The sequence below is a fragment of the Lonchura striata genome, chromosome 1 (genome assembly GCF_050655825.1).
Source record: "Lonchura striata isolate lonStrDom1 chromosome 1, ASM5065582v1, whole genome shotgun sequence".
Classification (NCBI taxonomy): Eukaryota; Metazoa; Chordata; class Aves; order Passeriformes; family Estrildidae; genus Lonchura; species Lonchura striata.
In genome coordinates, this window is record NC_140703.1 from 63,964,224 (window position 1) to 63,984,727 (window position 20,504).

The 20,504-nt window shown below is 38.6% G+C and overlaps 1 protein-coding gene across 11 annotated transcripts in view; it reads left to right on the forward strand.

Annotated features, from left to right (window-relative positions):
* Nucleotides 1-20,504, forward strand: part of FNDC3A (fibronectin type III domain containing 3A) — a 111,934-nt gene that overhangs the window by 75,405 nt on the left and 16,025 nt on the right. For all 11 annotated transcript variants that reach the window (XM_085577741.1, XM_021528415.3, XM_085577739.1 and 8 more), the window contains 9 exons: nt 401-558; nt 1,714-1,773; nt 5,740-5,878; nt 6,332-6,385; nt 6,974-7,098; nt 10,273-10,447; nt 11,047-11,133; nt 18,270-18,408; nt 20,051-20,119. In XM_085577741.1, coding sequence (XP_085433867.1) covers nt 401-558; nt 1,714-1,773; nt 5,740-5,878; nt 6,332-6,385; nt 6,974-7,098; nt 10,273-10,447; nt 11,047-11,133; nt 18,270-18,408; nt 20,051-20,119 — 1,006 coding nt within the window. The remainder of the gene's footprint in view (nt 1-400; nt 559-1,713; nt 1,774-5,739; nt 5,879-6,331; nt 6,386-6,973; nt 7,099-10,272; nt 10,448-11,046; nt 11,134-18,269; nt 18,409-20,050; nt 20,120-20,504) is intronic.

The following is a 20,504-nucleotide window of genomic DNA, read 5'->3' on the forward strand; positions in this document are numbered from 1 at the left end:
AAGAAGAAGGTGTTTAAAAAGTCATCATGCCAATGGCTTCCAAGAAAAAGGTGCTAGAAGCATGTTTTAATGAAGTGCCCGATGTCCCAGGATGTGCTTTGCCATCCCTGGCCAACACTCTGGTCCATGTTTCAGCAGCCCACTGGGTGGCGTTATGTACCAACAGGCATCTCTGCCCGCAGCCTCCTGCCTGGCATTGCATTTTTCTCATGGCATTCCTTGCATTTCCAACCTGATTTCATCTGTAAAATTAGTTAGTAGCTAGCGTATCAGTATAAATACTCTGATGTGCTAATGCTGTATGATTTTCCTTTCTCTTCTTTGATCCTTTGTGGCAAAATAACATTTACATACAATAGCATTTAAATGGCAGAGATCTCAAAACTTTGTGTTTGTACAGGTATCTGATATTCAGGCAAGAACAGCCCTGCTGATGTGGTCCCCTCCATCCAGTGATACCGGAGAAGACACAGACAAGAATGACATGCCAGAGGTTTATACTTATGAAGTGATGATTTCAAGTACTGGAAAAGATGGAAAGTACAAAACTGTGTACATGTAGGTGTTGGCTATTTTTATTTGGTCACTGCTGCACTGAAATGTGTGTCTTAAAACCTCATGAAAAATCTGCTTGTTTCCAGAAAGTTAAATCATTAGGAGTTTTGTGTAACTTCTGTTTTGAAATTAGCTACCTTTTTTCAGTAGTATTTGTTTCATTTTATTACTGAAGTCTCTGCCATCAACTGGAATGTAAAGATTTTGTTGTTGGAGGCATATTTTAATACCACTTTTGCTGTATTTCAACCAGCTGCACTAGTCACCATGAGTTCTCACACAGTGAGACATACAAGTAGTGAGAAAAATAAATGGTATTTATTACTTTTTGTATCAGCACATACTTCTCCTCCAAGTAAGGTTATTCCTCCTTTCACTAAAATTGATCTTGGTAAGAGACAGTCTTATGATATGAAAAGAAAATAAGCAAATTCACAGAGAATGCAACTCATAGCAGTAGCAAAGCAAACAAAACTGTTCAGTTAATTCCTAACAAAATACTTTTCAGACATTTTTTTGCAATTTGGAGAAATAGGACAGTAAAATATAGAATTAAGGGTATAGAGTTCTCTAACAGTTATAAATCTTTGTATCTAGCTAGTTTATCTTGGTCACCTTCCATGGATTTCATGCAATTGCAAGTTGAGTATCCCTATTCAAGAAACTAGCAGCAGAGAAATGACCTTTGCTAAGATAAGCTGATGTTAGCAAAAGCAGACTAACAGATGTTATTTTGGTGCCTTTTCTCTTTCCTAGGCTCTAACAAGTAGGTATGTGCAGTCGGGTACAGTTTATATAATTGTTTTTGGAAGGCTGGACTGAGCTGCTGTAGGCTACAATAATTCAGTGGTTTTTTTGAGTAATAACATACATGCATCCACATGCAGCTTGTCCTACTAAGTAAAGAAGAAAATAATTGCTACTCTTTAGAAAGCAGCTAAGTGCTCCAAAACCACCAGGGCAAAAGGACCCAAATAACACAAGAATCCTCTAAAATTCATAGATAAATGCATTTACACATTGCTGTATTTAGAAAAAGAGAAACTCTTAGCAAATATATTTCATAGAAGGTGTGTTGAGTTAGATGATACACATCTTTTTTTACAAATGTATGGAATTCTGAAACAGTCTTTAAAACAAACTTGTATCTCTTTCCAGTGGAGAAGAAAATAAAGTTACTGTAAATGATCTCAGGCCAGCAACTGATTACCATGCAAAGTGAGTATCTCACTTTCTCTTCATCAAATTCAGTGGAAATGTTTTAGAAGTTTCATTGTGTTGCCTAAGTCTTCAGAGATGGTCTTAACCACTTCTCACCCTCTTTTGAGTCACAGTCAGCATTTTTGACTTAGCTAACCACTGAGTCCATGTTGGACAACATAAGACAAGATTGGTGCACATTCATCCTACATTCATGGTCTTTCCTTTATGTTAGCACAGTCACCTTTTTCTGACCTTGGAGCCAGGCACAGATGCTGCTTTTAATTTCCACAAGCAGCGAAGTATCTTGCCCTGGAAGATGCTGCCTGCTTGGCCACCTGGAGGTCATATCATGCTACTTTTGCTTGGCTCCAGTAGGTCAGTAAACCTGACCCCATACACATGACAAAATGTGCTCAGTGTAATTCTACCCTTGTAGCAGAATTGACTACTTCAGTAGATCAGAAGAAATAGCATAGGATAGGGAAGATGTGGTTAGGTGTTGTTCTTCCCCCTCTTTTTAAATATTAGAGGGTCATCTGGAGCTGAACTTGGCAAGGTATGCAAAGACTAAGGGCTTCTATAGCTTTGCCAGCCAGAAACAAAGGTCAGAGAAAGTGTATCCTCCCAGACAAACACAACTGGAAAACTGATAACTATGGATGACGAAGACGCTGAGGTACTCAACAACCTTTTTGCCTTAGTCTTCACTGGCAACGTCTCACACCTCTCCAGTGGATGGGCAGCAGCATGGGGACTGAAGGGAGAAAAGTCCCTCCCATAGTAAGAGAAGAACAGGTTTGAGACCACCTGAGGAACCTGGATGTAAGTCTCCATCTGATCAGATTAATCCCAGAGTCCAGAGGGAATTAGCTAATGTAGTTGCTAAATGACTCTCCATCATATTTGAAAAGTCATGGCAATCAGGGAAAGTCCTGTGTGACTGGAAAAAGGAAAACAGTGCACCAATTTTTTTAAAGGTTAGGAAGGAAGACTGTGGGAACTACCAGCCTGTCAGCCTCACTTGTGTGCCTGAGAAGATCATGGAACAGATGCTTCTAAAAGCCATGCTAAGGCACATGAATGACAAGGAAGTGATTCAGGACAGCAAGCACAGCTTCACTAAGGACAAGTCCTGCCTGAAGAACCAAGTGGCCTATGATCAAGTGACTTGTATCAATGGAAAAGGGGACTGTAGATGTTACCGGTCTAGACTTCTGTAAGACCTTTGAGATAGTCCCCCACAGTATCCTTCTTGATGGATGAAGAATTGGTTGGATGGTCACATTCACAGAATAATGGTCAGTGGCCCCATGTCTAGATAGAGATTAGTGACAAGTGGTGTCCCACAGGGGTCTGTCTTGGACCGGTACTGTCAAATATCTTCATCAGTGACAGAGACAGTAGGATTGAGTGAGCTTCTAGCAGAAAAGACCAAGCAGTTGCAGTGTCAGCCACAAAGTGGTGCAGTTGACACACCTGAAGGACAGGATGCCATCCAGAGAAACCTGGACAAGCTTGAGTAGTGAGGCCATGGGAATTTCATGAGGTTTAACAAGGCAAAGTGCAAGGTGCTACCCTTGGGCCGGGGCAGCCCTGGTATCAAACAGGCTGCAGGATGAAGGAATCGAGAGCAGCCCTGCCAAGAAGGATGCAGTGGTCCTGGTGGCTGGAGAGCTGGGCATGAGCTGACAACGTGCACTTACAACCAGCCCAAAAAGCCAGTTGGGTCCTGGGCAGCATCAAAAACAACATGGTCAGCTGGGTGAGGGAGGTGGTTCTGCCCTTCTGCTCTGCTCTGGTGAGACCCCACCCAGAGTGCTATGTTCAGCTCTGGAATCCCTATCATTAGAAGGACAGTCACCTGTTAGAGTAGCTCTAGAGGAGGGCCACAAAAGATGTTTAGCCTAGAGAAAACTCAGTACTTAGAGGGCCTCGAAGATGGAGACAGACATTTTAGTAGGGCCTGTTGTGATAGGACAAGAGATAATGGTTTCAAACTAAAAGAGGGTAGATTTAGACTAGATATATGGAAGAATTTTTTTTCACTGAGGGTGGTAAAACACTGGAACAGCTTGCTTAGAGAGATGGTGGATGCCCCATTCCTGGAAACCATTTACAGAGAGGTTGAGCAGGGCTCTAAGTAGCCTATTCTAGTTAAAAAATTCTCTAGTTTTTGCAGGTGAGTTTGGACAAGTTGACCTTTAAAGGTATCTTCCAACGCAAACTACTCTGTGATTCTTGGTTTTTAAAAAATAGCATAAATACAGCAGTTTACAAATAAATAACATTGCAAAGGCAGAAATGAAGGCCTCCTGAGAAGAAATGCCTTTTCAGGAGGTAATGGAAAGTGTAGAATACCTTCTTAGACATGACTGAATGTCCTGCCTCTCTTGATTGTGTGGAGAATTCCAAGATCCCTGTGTACTGACGAAGGGAAGCAATTTAGAGGCAGATGGTAGGAAGCACAGGGAACAGAAGTGTGTCAGAGAATGATTCCCAGTTAACAATGTTCTGCCTCCTTCCGCATCAAGTTTAGGGTAGGATTTGCCTTGTACTATAGCCTTTTTGACATTTGCTCAAGTGAGAGAGCTAGGTTCCCAGCCTTTGGTGTGGAAGGGTCTACACCTCCCAGAGCTGTTTTCCAGAGTATTGTCTTGGTTGTCAAACTGTAAGCAAAAGAAGGTTGGTCTGTTCTTATCACAACTCTCATTTAATTTGAGCCCCTGTATTGCCTGGAGCACAAGGTCAAGAGAAGGATGAATGGTAAGTTGGCTCTAAGCTCTTTCATATGAAAGTGTTTACCAGTGATTTTGTTCCTCTTTTTAGTAGCATTTGCATATTTTATCCAACAAGTTTAAAGTTGAAAATTTGTGGAGAATAAGGGTCAGTGCCTAGAAATTTTTTTTTCTATGTCTTCTTCTATCATGATGCATTCTTATTTTTTATTGCTTATTCCTGGTTGTTGGAGGCAGTGTGTGGGAATCAATGGCTTGGCCATCCAAGCTCTTCCTAAACAGAGTTCTGCCAGTATGAACACTGCAGAAAATCAATAAAGACTGCAATGACTCAACCACCAAGATAATTGACATATTACATATTTGCAACTGTATGCAAGCACAAACAACTTAGTGTTCAACTTTAGTCACTGTTTGAATGTCTTCTGTTTGTGAAATCTATAAAGCCAAATTTCCTGTGACTTGCTGTTCATGCATCAAAAATATATCAGGATTTTTTTATCTTCTTAAGATAGCAACTCAGATCTTACCTTGGTAATCAGAGGAAAGGGTCTTTTGGAGAATTTTGGTTTTGGGCTTTTTTTCAAAGGAACAGATGAATAAGAAGAAAGTAATGTGCCATTGACCCTAAGAAGAGGAAAGGCATAGCTGCACAGCTTAGGGGGCAGGCGGAAACCAGGTCATTATAATGTATTTCCTTTTGGAGACAAGGCTTTTGAAAAACAAGCCATTTCTCTTTGAGACAGATGCAAAATTCACTCTTTGGAAGTATGTGGAGAACTAATTCATAGCCTTACTAAAGTAAAGGACAAGGTGGACACACTCAGCAGGACATTCATTTGAGTGCAGAGGATACTCTGAAAATACATCAACAGCTTTGTTGTGCTCATCTGATGAAAGCACTTGCAGAAGAATTATTCATAATATAAGTTTATATCTCTACAACAGATAATGAGGCTGCAAAATGCTGCCATTATTTTCCAACCACAGTACAGTTAATAACAGACATATTTCAAATATAATTGCAAAACTAAAGCCGACTCATGATAATGATGTACATCCAAAGTAAAGGACTCTTTTCTTTCTTATTGCTTCTATTGACCAAGATGTTTCCCCCAGATTTTCATTTATAACAGTGATATTTTAATAATGAAGCAGCAAGGCAACAACTTAATTCCAAATGCTTGGTTTTCTGTGGAAACAATACAGATTTTGAAGCATAATGTTATTGACTCTTCCACTTTAGAGTCCAAGTAGAATGCAACTGTGTAAAGGGAAGCCCTTCAGAAACAGAGAGTTTTACCACAGCAAGTTGTGAACCGGATACTCCAAATATGCCCAGGATAACTAATCGGACCAAAAATTCTCTTACTCTTCAGTGGAAGGTAAGGATTGCTTTACAGCCTTTAAAATAAATATTTTAAACTCTTCAGAATTGTTGTGGATTTATCAATAAAATACCAGTTTATTGAAACTGAAATTTTTGTCAGACCTACTCATTTGAGTCATAGTTCCCTGACTGGGAATAGATTTACTGGATTAAATGTGGGCTTGAGTGAAAAGAGAAGGATTCACAGAAAAGCAAGGAGTCTTTCAAGGTAAAATTACTGAGTTCAGTACCCACTGCATTTCAATGACTGAATAAGAAAAAAAAAACCATAAACATGGAACAAGCATTGATTGTATGGCAACTAAATTAGGACTATCTTGGCAAGTGAAACAATTATATAAGGGGAGAATTATTTGTCTTCCACTGTTCTTACAGTTTGGCCCACACATGCATTTTTAAGTGGTCTTGTATCCAGTTAGAATTCTAATTTTCTTGTTTTATATTACAGGCATCTTGTGATAATGGTTCCAAAATCCACAGTTACCTTTTAGAATGGGATGAAGTAAGCAAGTTATTCTATTGGGTTTTTTTTAAGTAGCTGTATGTGAATGTGCATGATAAGTTGTGTGAAAATTAAGATTTCTGATTATAAGCGTGTGACAAATATGTAATTCCTGAAACAATTACTAAAATACAGTTACTGCTCAGTTTTTTTTCTTGGGGGATATAAAATGAAAGAATCCTAATTGCATGATTCTGCCACTCTTAATAGTAGCTTAATAGTGTAGTCCAATACTATGTTCAAGAGCTGACGTGAAAGCTGTAACAGTCTTTCTTTTTTAATAAATGGGTGGATCAGCTATGGCCCTCAATGATCTTGCAGTCTCTACCTAGACAGCTATCCTGAGATGGTAGAGGTGCAGTATCTTCATGTCTTTTATTCTTTCAGCCCTAAGAAACTGGGAAATGGAAAGGAAGGAAAAAACCTGCTAATTTAATACAAAGTTTCATATGCTACTGCCTCACCATATGGAGATTCTTGAGTTGTATTTAATTTCAAAAAATTATTTTATTTCATGTTTATGTGTATTTTAATTGATGGATGCATATGTAATAAGGTGAATAATATTATTAACTTATTACTTTTTAGGGAAAAGGAAATGGAGAGTTTTGCCAGTGTTATTATGGTCAACAGAAGCAGTACAGGATCACTAAACTATCACCAGCAATGGGGTACACCTTTAGGCTAGCAGCCAAAAATGACGTGGGAATGAGGTAAATACTATTACATACATAAATATGGAATGCATATACATGCATGTGCTACTTTAGGAAAAACATGTGGTGCCATTTAAAGAAAAAGGTCTTTTGTCAAATTGGTCTGAAAAGGAATATAAAATATATAATATTTCAGTTGGAAGGCACCTACAGTGATCATGTAGTCCAGTGCTTAGTTAATTCACAGTATGTGACTGGATTATTCTATTTGCAGAAAGCCTTTGTGCTATTGTGAGATTTCCCTTCATCTGTCTGTTAGTCTCCTATTACCCTGGGAAATAGACAGAATATGACATTACCATGTCAATGAATTCTTTGGAAGTTCTAGCCTTTATTATCAATGCTTAGGATATGTGGTTCTTGCTTTTAATTGCTACTTTTCAGATGTTATAGAACACCAAACTTTATTTTGAATTTTTGAATTAATGACATGTGACTTCAGTGGAGAATATAAGTAAGAACTTGGAAAAAAATATTTTGCAAAGTTATGCTTGCATTACTGGGTGCATTAGTTCTTGAGTGGGCTTCTTTGTCATCAGGCAAAGTAGATGCACCTAACAATCACACTACCAGAGCTCATTTCCTCTACAGCAGACTCCTGGTGTCCACACTACCTAGTAGTACTTGGACCTTGGGGTCCTGTGGGGCATAAAAATGGAGTTTCCCTCACCATCAGCATAAAATTGCTTTTTGTGTTCATTTTTTTAAATTCAAATATTATTAACATTGTGCTGCAGCTCACTAAAGTGGTGTTTTTATAGCATGAAATAGAGAATGTGTGTTGTGTGTCCATCTTCTGGCAGAAGGAGGTGCTTGAAGCAATAGTGCCTGCTTGGCCAGTGTTAAAGAACAATGTAAAGAGTAGGGAGCCAGGCCCGGGTCACAATTCATGCTGGGCAGAAGGAATCTGCTGCAGACTGTTAAGTATGTGAAAAATACAGCTGGCTGAGGAGATCTGAGGCATGTGCTGGGAGGCTTTGGAGAGTAATCAGGGAATGCATTGCACAGAGTGCTTGTTCCTATGTCTTTCCTTAAGTACCTGCTTTGTGCTACTATCAGAGGACACTGTAGTTGACTAGAATGACTTTTGGTGTGCTCCAATAGTCTTTATTACATTACTGCCTTCTGGATGATGTTCTTGGCATTAATTATTCTCTTGAGTTGCTCCTGGACTTTGTCTTGTTGAGATTCAGTTGGAGCTGTTAAAAATAAAGACAGGAAGGGAGCTGGCAGTTAAGCAGGGTCCAGTGCTTGGGCTCTCTTCCTGTTCCCCTTTTACATCTGAGTGTAGCTGTACCCTCTAGGAATAGCTGCACATATTATAGATTCCTCCAGTGTAAGCTTTGAAGACACTGATCAGTTAAGTACCCTTCTTAAACTAATCACACTGAATAGATTTTTAAATCAGTATTTAATAATCTTATGAAGATGTGCTTTACTGTCTTTATGGTATTATTTAATTAAGAAGTCTCTTGAAATAATATTTATTAGTGTAGAGTGCCTGTTTATCCCCTATGAAGAATGTTGAGAACATTAGGCATCCGGAAACAGAATTTTGTCTAAATAATCTTACCACAAATAACAGATATTTTTTCTCTGAGTTACTAATGTTTAAATTTAATTCTAACCTACATGAAACAGTGGCTAAAAAAACTGGAAAAATAAAATCTGTTTTCAAAGATAATACTGTACTTCTGAGGGAATTGTTTAATAGTCATTCAAATATGACTATGGCTGGAACTCTTAGTTTATTTCAGTATATTTTGGAGTGGTTCAAGCAAGTTGAGAGATTAAATCTTTTTGAGATGTGGGTTTTTTTACCTTATATCTACTTGTTTTGAGAAGAGTTAGATATACTACTTGTATCTAACCTCTCTTCATGCTTTCTTCAGGCTGCCTACAAAATGTTGATTTTTTTTCTTTAGTAAATATATTGTAGGTATCACTTGATTTCCATTCCAGAAATTTTCTTGCTTGTGACTTCTTCCAAGAAAAAAAATTACTACTACCATAAACTTAGAAGTTTTCTCTTTTTTTTTACTTTTTCCCTTCTTGGTGCACATCTCTTTGGCAGTTCTCACAAACAATATGTCTGTTTTCCGTGCTATCAACACTCTTCATAATGTGTTGTCTGTAAGATGTTTTCCTTTAAATGCCAAAAAAATACCACAATGCAGACCAAAATTATAACATGTGTATCACTATAACATAGGTTGAGTAAGAGAGAAAGTGAAATTGAGTTACCTTTTTATTTAGATTTTTCAGGCAAGTTTCAAAACACATGGGATATTTAACTGGTGTCTTTGTTTAAGCTATAACAGAGGGTTTTATTTTCAGGGCTTCCTGATGGTCACTTAGCTAATCCTCAACTTTTAGATTAAAATTACATCTTTTAAATTAGTTTCATATGGTTAAAAAAACTAGATTAGCTTTAGGCTTGTGGTTTTTCAGATCTGATGTAAAGCAGCAAAGCCACATGAGAGCAGGTGGGGCTTTTGTCTAGCTGGATGCATGTCATGCTGACTTTTGCATCTTCCTGTTTCACAGTAGCTCTTTATATGTAATGTTTGTATTTTCACCACAAGATGTATCTAATCTAAATCAGATAAGGATAACAGTTGTCTTAGGAGATTTACTGGTATACACTCTACTTCTTTTTCTGCAATAAGGCTTTCATTTTATCAACTCTTAAAGTAGCTCACCACTGAATGAGACTATTCTATTATTTTCTGAGTCTCTAGAGAAACCAGTACTTCAAAGTAAGCTCAGAACGCTCAGAACACATAAGTAAAGTTTGTTTTGAGGTCTTGCCTAAATGTTATGCCTTCATGTTTTCACTTTGAAAAGGAAGGACACTGTGGTATTAGTATATTATTGCATATAGAGCTTTAGTGTTTTAGAATACTGAGTTAATATGAAAAAGCAAAATGTTTTGGTTATCAAAACATTGTAACTATACAAAAGAATCTTTCAATTTTAACATGTTAACCTTGTTCAGATGTCTGGTTACTGACAGACTCATGGGCAAGTTAAGCTGTTTGCATGTAAGAGCTTGCAATTTCCATTGTGCATATCTCCAATAAATTGTCATAGCTGTATTTAGTAAGAATTATGGTTTTTAGCTATTCATTATTGTGTCTAGTTAGTTTACATACTGTCTGTTTTAAACAGTGATTTTAGTGAAGAAGTCCTGTATCATACCTCAGGCACTGCCCCATCCACACCAGCAAGTCCTTTGCTGATTAATGCTGGAGTTACTTGGTTATCCCTTCAGTGGACAAAACCCTCAGGAACACCATCAGATGAAGGAATCTCATATATATTAGAGATGGAGGATGAGAACTCAGTAAGTTTAGAATACTTATTCTCACTATGTTTGATACATTATTGTATTAGTGTAGCAATGATTATTTTTGCTAGAATATTCTACAAGGAATTGTATTTTCTGAAATTAAGCTAATGATTGTCATTGCTGTGACCAGACCACCTAGCTTTCTTCTTTTAATTGTATTTAGTGTTATTAAGCCCCATTTCTGCCAAGATTTTTAAATTGCTTATAACTTTGTGAATTTGTGTGTGCAAGTTAAGCCTTGTAAGAGCTGGATCAAAGCAATTGCATCATGAAGTGTGATCCCTCTAGATGACATTTCAGACTAACAACATTTGTTTTAAAATCAGTACTGTTCTACGCTTGGAAGGTGTTAGTAAAATTTTCAGTGACACTGTATATGTCTTTCTTACTGATCTTTTCTCCTCTCCTGATTGGAAGATTGTTAATGAATTCACACCTCTTAAAAAAAACCTGTGTTTACTCAATGAAGGTGCACTATTTTGTCAGAGAAGCTTAATAATTACAGTTTGAAATAGTAATTTGTTTGTATGAAGTATGTTAGATCCTCTGGTCTGCAAAGATAATGTTTAAAATAATCCTATTTAATTCTGCAGGGATATGGTTTCAAGCCAAAATATGATGGTGACGATCTTACCTACACAGTGAAGAATTTGAGGCGTAGTACAAAATATAAATTTAGGGTAAGTTTTTTTCTTATGTTTGGGCACCAGACTAGTTTGAGATTGACTCAGAAGTGGGGAGGGCCTTTTTTAAGGAAAGTTGAATTTGATGCCAGTTTCTTACAATTTCAATTTCCTAACACTGTTGGCTGAACACCTGTATTATTGTTTCTGCAGAAGCAATAAGAACCTCTGCAAGGGTGTAACACAGCTACGGGTATCTTGAAATTCTGAGTCAAAACTGTATGTTCTTAACAGCTGGGTTTTTTTTATTTGTCTGGTTTGTTTCATATACATGGGTGATATTACTGAGTGTAGCTATGGGTTCTTTGACAGTAAACACAGTGAACAGTGTTAGGGTAAGGAGCAGCCTTGATACAAAAAAAAAATTGTTAGGAAGTTATCCATATTACCATAGTGCTGAGCCTGTTCTAATAAGCTTGAGGGCTGAACTTTTAGTTCAGGAAGAAGTCTGGCCAAATTATGAGCTTTTGGGTGTGGTTAAAAGGTAAAAAGAAGCATACTGGCCCTGGGAAGATCATCAAATAGCCACCAAGGACTACAAAAATTGCCAGGATAGGCAGAGTTGAAGTAAAGAAGGCTTAGGATCAACTAGAACTGAATTTGGCCAAAGATAACAATGACATAAATTGCTTCATCAGATACGCAAGAAGTAGAAGCACAGGGAATACATACAGAGGCCATTCCTAAACAGGGCAAAGAAGCAAGTTACTAATAATTCCAATAAAGCAGAAGTTCTCAGAACCTTCTTTGCCTCTGCCTTACCAGCATAACTGGACCCCAGATCACAGGATAAGGTAGCTGTGACAAGGCTGGGGCTTGGTCTCTTGGAAGGGCTCAGTCTGCTTCTGGATGTTAAGAGAAGTTGCTGACACTGCTGCAAGGCCCTTATCTATAACATCTGAAAAGTGATGCAGGTCAAGGGATATCCCTGATGAAAGAGGGCAAATATAATACCCCCAATCACAAAGAAGGGGCCCAAAAGAGGACCCAGGGAAGCACAAACCCATTAATCTTGCTTCAGTGCCTGGAAAAAAAACAGGAAAAGTTTTCCTAGGAAATACTACAAGCCAAACAAAGCAGGCAGTTGGGAATAGCCTACTCCAAAAGTAAATCATGGCTGATCATGTAAAGTAAGCCTGCTCGTGTCCTACATCAAGGTAACACTTCCAGTTGGTCCCAGGAGATCAGTGGATGTTCTTTACCTGAACTTCAGCAAGCATTCAGCAGTTTCCTACAGCGTTCTCTCTGGCCAAATTGGCAAGACACAAACTGGATAGGTGGTATGTGAGATGAGTAGAAAACTGGCCAACAGGCCGCACTGAGGGGGTGGTGAGCAATAGTTTCTAGTCAGGCTAGTAGCCTGTCTGAATTAGGAACTCCTAGGGATAGGAGGTCCCATGTGGGAGCCCAGGGCACAGGGCTCCTGACCCCCAGAGAAGCACTGACTTTGACCCTCATTCAGGGAGAAAACTTCCAAGACTTCCAAGATGGACTAGAGTCCACAAAAGTGTGAAATAGATTCTAGAGAGTAGTATAGTATGTCACTTGGGTGAGAAATTTAGGTTTTTGGATTTTTAGTATGTTGTAGATGGAAACAAGATGGAGGTTTTAGGGCAGAAGCAAATTCTTTTTCTTCCTTCTTCTTCATGGATTTGGGTGATGTCTTGTAATTGGACAGAAAAGCTCACATTGCAGGCTTTGAGGGATCAGTTATTGGGTTAAAAGGGAAATTAATCTAAGTATAGATTCTTTTATATATTATATTATATATAAATAATTGTATAGTTTAGTCTTAAAAGACCTTGTAACAAGAGATTGTTGGCCATTTTTGCAGTGCTTTTCCAGCACACAGAGTCTGGTATAGACATCATACCAAACTTTAGATAAGATAATAATAAACAAGAAGCTGAAGACCAAAAAAGTCCTGTGTGTCACTTTTTCCTGACACAGAACCACTTCAGGAGGGTTTCACCCTGACAAGGTAAATCCCCAGGGAGGGGCCCAGCATGGCACCCAGAAACCAATAGCCCCATGCTGTTAATTTTCACAACTCATCTTGACGATGGGATTGAAAGCACGCGCACCAAGTTTGCTGATAACACCACACAGAGTGGTCAGATGAATACATCAGAATGCAAAACTATCTTACAGAAACACTTGGACAGGCTAGAAGAGTGAGGTAGCAAAAACAATATGAAGTTTAACAAAGACCAAGTGCAAAGTTTTGCACCTGGGCTGGAATAACCAAGGAGCAGCTTGGATAGGCTAGGAGCAGCTTTGCTGAAAGGGACCTTCAGGCAAACTGGGTCCTAGGCTGACTCAGCAGTGGCATTGCTAGCAGAGATAAGAGATCTTCCTTGTGTTCAGCTTGTGTCAGATCACCTGGAGATCTGTGTCCAGTTGATCCACACAATTCACAAAAGACAGGCAGAGTGGGAGCTGGTGCAAAGGAGAGTCACAACAATTATAAAAGTGCTGGAGAACCTGCCCTATAATGAAAGTCTAAAGTAATTACATATTTTCTCATTGGAGAAGGCTGAGAGGAACCTCATCTCAGTTTGCCAGTACTTAAAGCCTAAGTACAGAGAGGAGAGAGGTTCTCCCTTCACAAGGAGCCACCTGGAGATGACAAGGGGCAAGAGTTGCAAGGTGCACTAGAAGGGGTTTCATCTTGGTGTAGGAAGGAAATTTTCCACAGTGAGATCAAGTAATCACTGGAATAACTTCCCCAGAAATGTGGTGGAATCCCCATCACTGGATGATTTCAAGATATGACTGGAGAGGGTGTTAGATAATCTCATCTAGGCTCACTTTGCCCTGAAGGGTTGGACCACATGATCTATCAGGTCCCTTCCAGCCTGGGCTGTTCTGTGTTCTGAGTCACTCTTGAATAGTTGCTTGAGTTTTGGAACAAAGCTGAAGACATGTCCCACAGTATGAATTTCAGAATCACTTAGGTTGGAAAAGACCTGTAAGATTAAGTCCAACTCTTAACCCAGCACTAAACTATGTCCTTAAGCAACATATCTGCACATCTTTGAAGTACCTCCAGGGGCGGTGACTCCAGCACTTCCCTGGGCAGCCTTGCCAATGCTTGACTGCTCTTTCTGTGAAGGAATTTTTCCTAATGTTTAATTTACACTTCCCCTGGTGCAACCTGAGGCACAGTCAGAATAACATGATTTATCTGTCTGCAAGTGAAAAATATTGATAGTTGTCACACATACACCTGAAATACTAAGGAAGAATAGCAAGTAAAATACTTAAGGAGGAATTGGAAACTGTTGAAGAACAGCTTCTCTTTGCAATATGAATGGCAATAGTTTTAAGTGTTGATTGATTTGTTTTGAGTTAACACTAAAGCATGTGAGTACTCATTTTCAGATGATATTTTTCACTTATGAATATGATTTTGTTTGTGTTTTTGCATAACTTAGTATTTAATAATTTAAAATATACAGGTTGTTTCTAGCACTGTTACATCTACACATGAACTAAAGAATAGCTAATTCTCTTGAAACTAGCTTTTGCAGCACATGAACATAGTCTTCCTTTGAAAGTAATACTACACATGATTCATACTTATTACTAGTAAATGTATAGTTAAACATCCTAAGTTTCTCATTAAAATAAACTCCAATGTTTATACCCTATTTTTATTAGCAAAACAATAAACAGAAGTCTCTGTTCACTCATTCATGGAGCATAAAGGAGAAGCAAATGTTATGTTGATCAGGTTTTTAATTTTTATTATACAGGGGAAAGACATAATTAGTAGTAATATTCCTTAAGGCTTTTGAAAGAAGCTTTATAACCATTTGAAACCTTATTATAGTATGTAAATGCAAACTGCCTGTTTAACTTGATTTGTAAGGGCACAAAGACAACCAGATGATTATTAATCCTGTAAACTGTATTGGGAGACTTAATGTCTGAGAGACATGTTAGCTTGCATTTCCTCTTCTCAGTCTACTAACATCATTGCTATCATTTCAATTCTGCTCATTTTTAAAACAGAACTAAAAGCTGAAAAAACTTCTTTTTATCTTTTTTTTTCTAGGTGGTTTAGCTTTTTACTAAACTAAACTACAACGTAAAAAATAGCAAGAATTTGTTTTCCTAGAATCACAAAATACTCTAGGTTGGAAGGGACTCTTAGTCATCATCTGGGTCAAATTTGTGTAGAAAGCCAGGCCTTATCTTAGGCAGTTCAACCCTGTCCCAGCCATGTTGATCTGAGATTTTGTTACTTCCAACATGGATGATTCAACCACTTCTTTGGACTATCTGTTCTAATGGTAATTAATTTCTTTTCTTAAATCCAGCTAGAATTTCCCCTAACACACTTTGTGTCTGCTGGCTCTTGTCCTGTCATTACAGATCCTTTGGAAGGCAATGTCTTTATCTCTTCTGTAACTGTCTCTTAGGTGTTGGAAGGCTGTGATTAGATTATTCCCAATGAAACTTCTTTTTACTCAGGCAGAATAAAACAAAGCTTTTTTCTGATGTCAGGTTCTCTAATCTTCTGATCATCCATCTGATCATGCTGGCCCTCTTCTGAACTCTTTCCAGTTTCCCAATGTCTCTTGAACTGGGAGGACCAAATACTGGACACAGTATTCCAAGTTTGGCTTTAAAAGTGCTGAGTAAAGTGACATAATTAAATCCTTTGTTCTGCTGGGTAAATTCTTGCTATTCAGCCCATGACACACTTTCATTTTGCTACTGCCAAGATGCTTTGCTGATTAATTTGACATGCTCCTACTCAAATGCCAATGTCATTCTCAGCAGAGCTGAAAAGAGAAAAACTGGGTAGAGTCAGACCCCAGAGTGTACTGGTGCTGGGATTATTCCATCCCAGGTGCAAGACTGTATCTTGTCCAAAGCTCATACAGTTCTTGTTCATGCAATATTTCAGCCTATCAAAGTCTGTATGATGGCTCTTCTCTCCAGCATATGTTTGTCTTCTAGTTTGGTTCTATATGCAAATCTGGGAGCATCACTCACTACTGTCATCCAGATCACTTCCAAAGATAATGAATAAAATCTGACATTGGATTGGCTGCTGAAGAAATCCACTCATGTGCATCTGCTAATTTTCCTTCAAACCATTAGCCAACACCCTTTGAGCCTGGCATTCTGCCAGGTTTTCTACACCCATCTTGTGGTCCATGTGTTATATCTTAACCAGCTTGTCTACATAAATGTTGTGAAGATCAAACTAAAATTAGGGTAGATGATGTCCCCAGCTCTCCCCCATTTTTTAAACAATTTGTTTCATCATTGAAGCACTCAGATTGGTGTCATGGTTTGATACTGGCACAATGCCAGTGCCCCCATGAAAATGCAATCTCTCAATTGAATGCTGTGAAATGCAATCAAGAACAGAGCAAAGCAGGCCCAAGCTTAATAACAGGAAAAAAAACTTTATTAAGCTACTACTATAAAAGAAAAAAGAAAGGAAAAAAAAAACACACAAAGATCAAAATGAAAACCTTGCAAAACATTCCTCCTCCCACCACCCAACTCCAACAAACCACAGTGAGACACAACCTGGACCCCAATCAGGTTTCCACCCTCCAGACAATCAATACTCAGTCCATCGAGGGAACAGAGTCTCTCTTGTGCCACAGACCCCCCAAGAAAACACAGCTCCACATCCTGTGTTTCCATGTCACACATGGCACCGCCTGGAGAAAAGTTTGCCATGGTGACCCTGCTCCTTTCCATGCACAGTGCTCTCACCACCAATGCGTGGATGGACAGACTGCTTTTAGGATTTTTCCTTTCAAGGATGCCCTGCCAAGAGGGGAAAAAACAACAGTTCAGTTCTTCATTTTTTTTTTTGGGGACCACAGTTCCCCCCCCCCCCCCATTTTCCCCTGGAGCTGAGGGTCCAAGAACAGAGATCTTCTCTTCTTCATCTTTGAGGACAGGGGGCACCACTACAAACCCCCTAACTTTTCTCTGTTCGCTCCACTTCTGTCTTTTCCCAGCTGAAGCAGGTCTCTTTGCTCACTGGCATCCTCCTAAAATACAGTCTCTCTTGGAGGAGAAGATCGGTTCAGTCTGTGGCTACCAAGGAAAAAGTCCAGCCAAAAGCCACTCTATCATCCCCTCCCATCTAAAATTTCTCCCTCAAACATCCCAGGGTCCAAGCCGTCTCTCTTCCTCTCTTTCAAACTGACGAGGAGAAAAACTTCACAAAGCTTTCATTTCTCAGGAAAGGTTAAAAGTCCCAACTCCCAGGGATGGCTCGATGCCCAGGCTCCAACTCCCACAGCAGCTGGGCACCTTGTGGCCCCCCCTCGCTCTTCTCCTTCCCCTCAGTGAACTGCTGACAAAAATGCTGCTGTCTCTTCAGAGAGAGAGAGAGAGAGAGACTCTGGGGGGGGGAACGGAGACATCCCAGATTTCTCCACCCTTCCATCTGCAGGGGCCAGCCCGGTTCCAGTCCCTCCACCCTTGGGCCCACCTCAGTCAGCCCATGGGCCTTCCCCTCCCCACCCAGCCACGGCCGGGCAGGGGAGAGTCCGCACTGCGGCTGAGCGGAACCAAAGAGAGCGAGTTCCCCTGGGAATTCTGCTTTTAACCCCTCTGTGTTCTCAGAGGCGTGTCCACATTCAATTGGTCAGTATCCAAATTGACCTCTTCCTTCCGAGAAAATTCTTTTTCTGTGTCAAACCACGACAGTTGGTTAAACAAAATTTACCTCTTACAAATATAGTCCCTTGTCTTTAACATGATTTTCATGACAACCTTTACCATAATAATCCTCAGGACTGTAGAATTTATAAAATCACTGTGCTGTTGTTAATAAAACTTACCCATATAAACATTTTTTCTATCTCAGTATTTCTGTAAAAGAAGGTGCTGTACTAGCATGGGAGGGATTTTTTTTAAGGATTTTGTTTTTCCTGGCAATTTGCATGCATTTATATTTTCAGTGTAGTGATTGTCTAACTATGAGACTAATGAAAATGTAAAACGAAATTATATAATAACTTTTGGTTTTGTGCTAATTTATTATGTGTTTGTCTGTATATACAACATAAATTAATTTGTCCATTCCATAAACAGTGAATAGCATACCACTATCCAATATGTTTATAGTATTTTATATATATTTGCAGGTCATTGCTTATAACTCAGAAGGGAAAAGCAGTCCAAGTGAGACAGTGGAGTACATTACTTGTCCAGACAAACCTGGAGTACCTTCAAAACCCACAGTGAAAGGAAAAATTCATGCACAGAGTTTTAAAATAATCTGGGGTAAGAATGTTTTCCAGCTCTATTTTAGAGTATTTTTTCTGTATTTTTAATATATATATAATATTTTTTATGTAGAAGGTTAGGTTTTACTTTAGTAACCCTTCAGTCAACTGAGCCATTATGGTCCATTTATATTGAAAAATACTGACTCAAAATACTTAGTGTGGCAGCACAGCTAATTATATGGGAAGAATAATATGCTAATTGTAATAGGGACTGTTATTGCAGAGGACTCTACAGCAATTTAAAAAGCGTGGTTAATTGATCTACTAAGAAGTTCTGTTTCTCTGGCACAAAAAGTAGGTGCGTGACATTCTGGGTCCTTATCAAAAGAGAAGATTGAAGTTCAACCTGTGTCTTCAAACTATTTGGTTTTGATAGATACATTTTTGTTCGCTAAGGATGTTGAGAAAATTTTCCTTAAGATCAGAAATTTTTAGCCTTATGCTGTAAAATAGGAGAAGGTTAAACAGTACTGTGCAATGCAGTACTTCAGCAGAAAATCAAACAGTAAAAGATTACATTTATTGTCACTTCTTACCTATTTCCATTTAATAGTCTGTTTAATTCTTTAGCATCAATAATAAGAAATTTATTTCTATTACTATACAAATAGTACTCAGCAGGTCCAGTCTTGTATCTTCCCAGAGTGCTTTGCTACATCAGGACCTGATACTTGATCTTTTATGTACAATGCATAATGTATGAAGTTATTAAGAATACCTGATTTGTATATCAAAAGATGCCTAAAATATCAATTTATATATAAAACTTTAAATAGTCATTATTTGGACCAGTGATGCTCTTTCCATTAATGTGGTAATTAATGTGACCATTTTATTTTCCATTTGGAGTAATTTCCTTAAAACCAAGGAAATGCTATCTGCCATCTAAGTCTCATTTTATTTAGCTGGCATTTTATGATACGTAACTCTTGCCTAAGAGCCAATATAATTTCATCTAGTACAAGCATATTGTGACGTTTAGGCAGGAGTGCCCTTCTGTGTTGAAGTATAATGCTGTCTTCATATTAATTCAAAATGTTGTTTTACATTATTATAATTTTGCTGTTTTCTAAGCCATCTTTAAGAAACAGTATTAGGGTTATATGTCAAAGAATGGTCTGTAGATTTGTATCTTGTACATTAATACTTTACCAGAGAGGATAGTGCACTAGTGATATATTAGAAGTTAAGAGGTAAGTTTTCAGTGTAGAGCTCTTGACTATTCTGTTTTGTCCCAAAATATTTAAGTTTTTGAAATTTGGTCCTTAAATAATTTATTTTTTATATACAAATCCATACGATAATTTTTCCTGTCTGCAGTCCAAATTACAGGCCCATTAGTGTCTGTGTCCCTGAATCCGTACTCAGGCACCTGAGACTGAAATGTTTTCTGTGGCATCTCCCAGGGGCAATTCCCTTGTCCCTTCTCCTGTGTAGAGTGTACAGAAGGGCTGAGAGCTGCCTTTCATATAGCAGGACTTGGAGTGATTTGCTGCTTCCCTGAACTGGGACGCTCTCTGTCTAAATAAGCACCCACCTCCAGCTGTCTGTTGATTTTGCCATTGGGAAATCACCCCCAAAAGCTATAAAGCCGTTTAACTTACCTTGCTTAGTTGGAATATTGCTGTTTTTTATAGATCCACCAAAAGACAATGGGGGAGCAGCAATACATACATATGTTGTGGAAATGTCTGAAGGCTTAAGTGGTAAGTATTAGGATCATACATTGGCATTCACTTGTGTGGGGGTTTTTTTCCTGTCTCTGTGTGCATGTGGGAAGAATAAAAAATGTACTAAGTTATTGCCAGAGACTGACATCAAAAAGAAAATAGAGGCACATTGATACTTGTACACAAGAAGTTCTTTTTCTCTGATTTAGAAAAGAAAGATGCCACAAAATTCTGTGATGCAAGAGATGCTTTTTGTTTAACTTACTAATTAGGTCTATTCAGTTTTGGAAATGAAATGACACATTTCAGACATTTTAGGGCAAGAAGACAGGGACATGTAGCTTTGTCTGCATGGCAGATGAAAGAAAAGCTTGTACTCCATTTATCACTATTAAAAGAGAACAATGATGTAGCTGGGGTA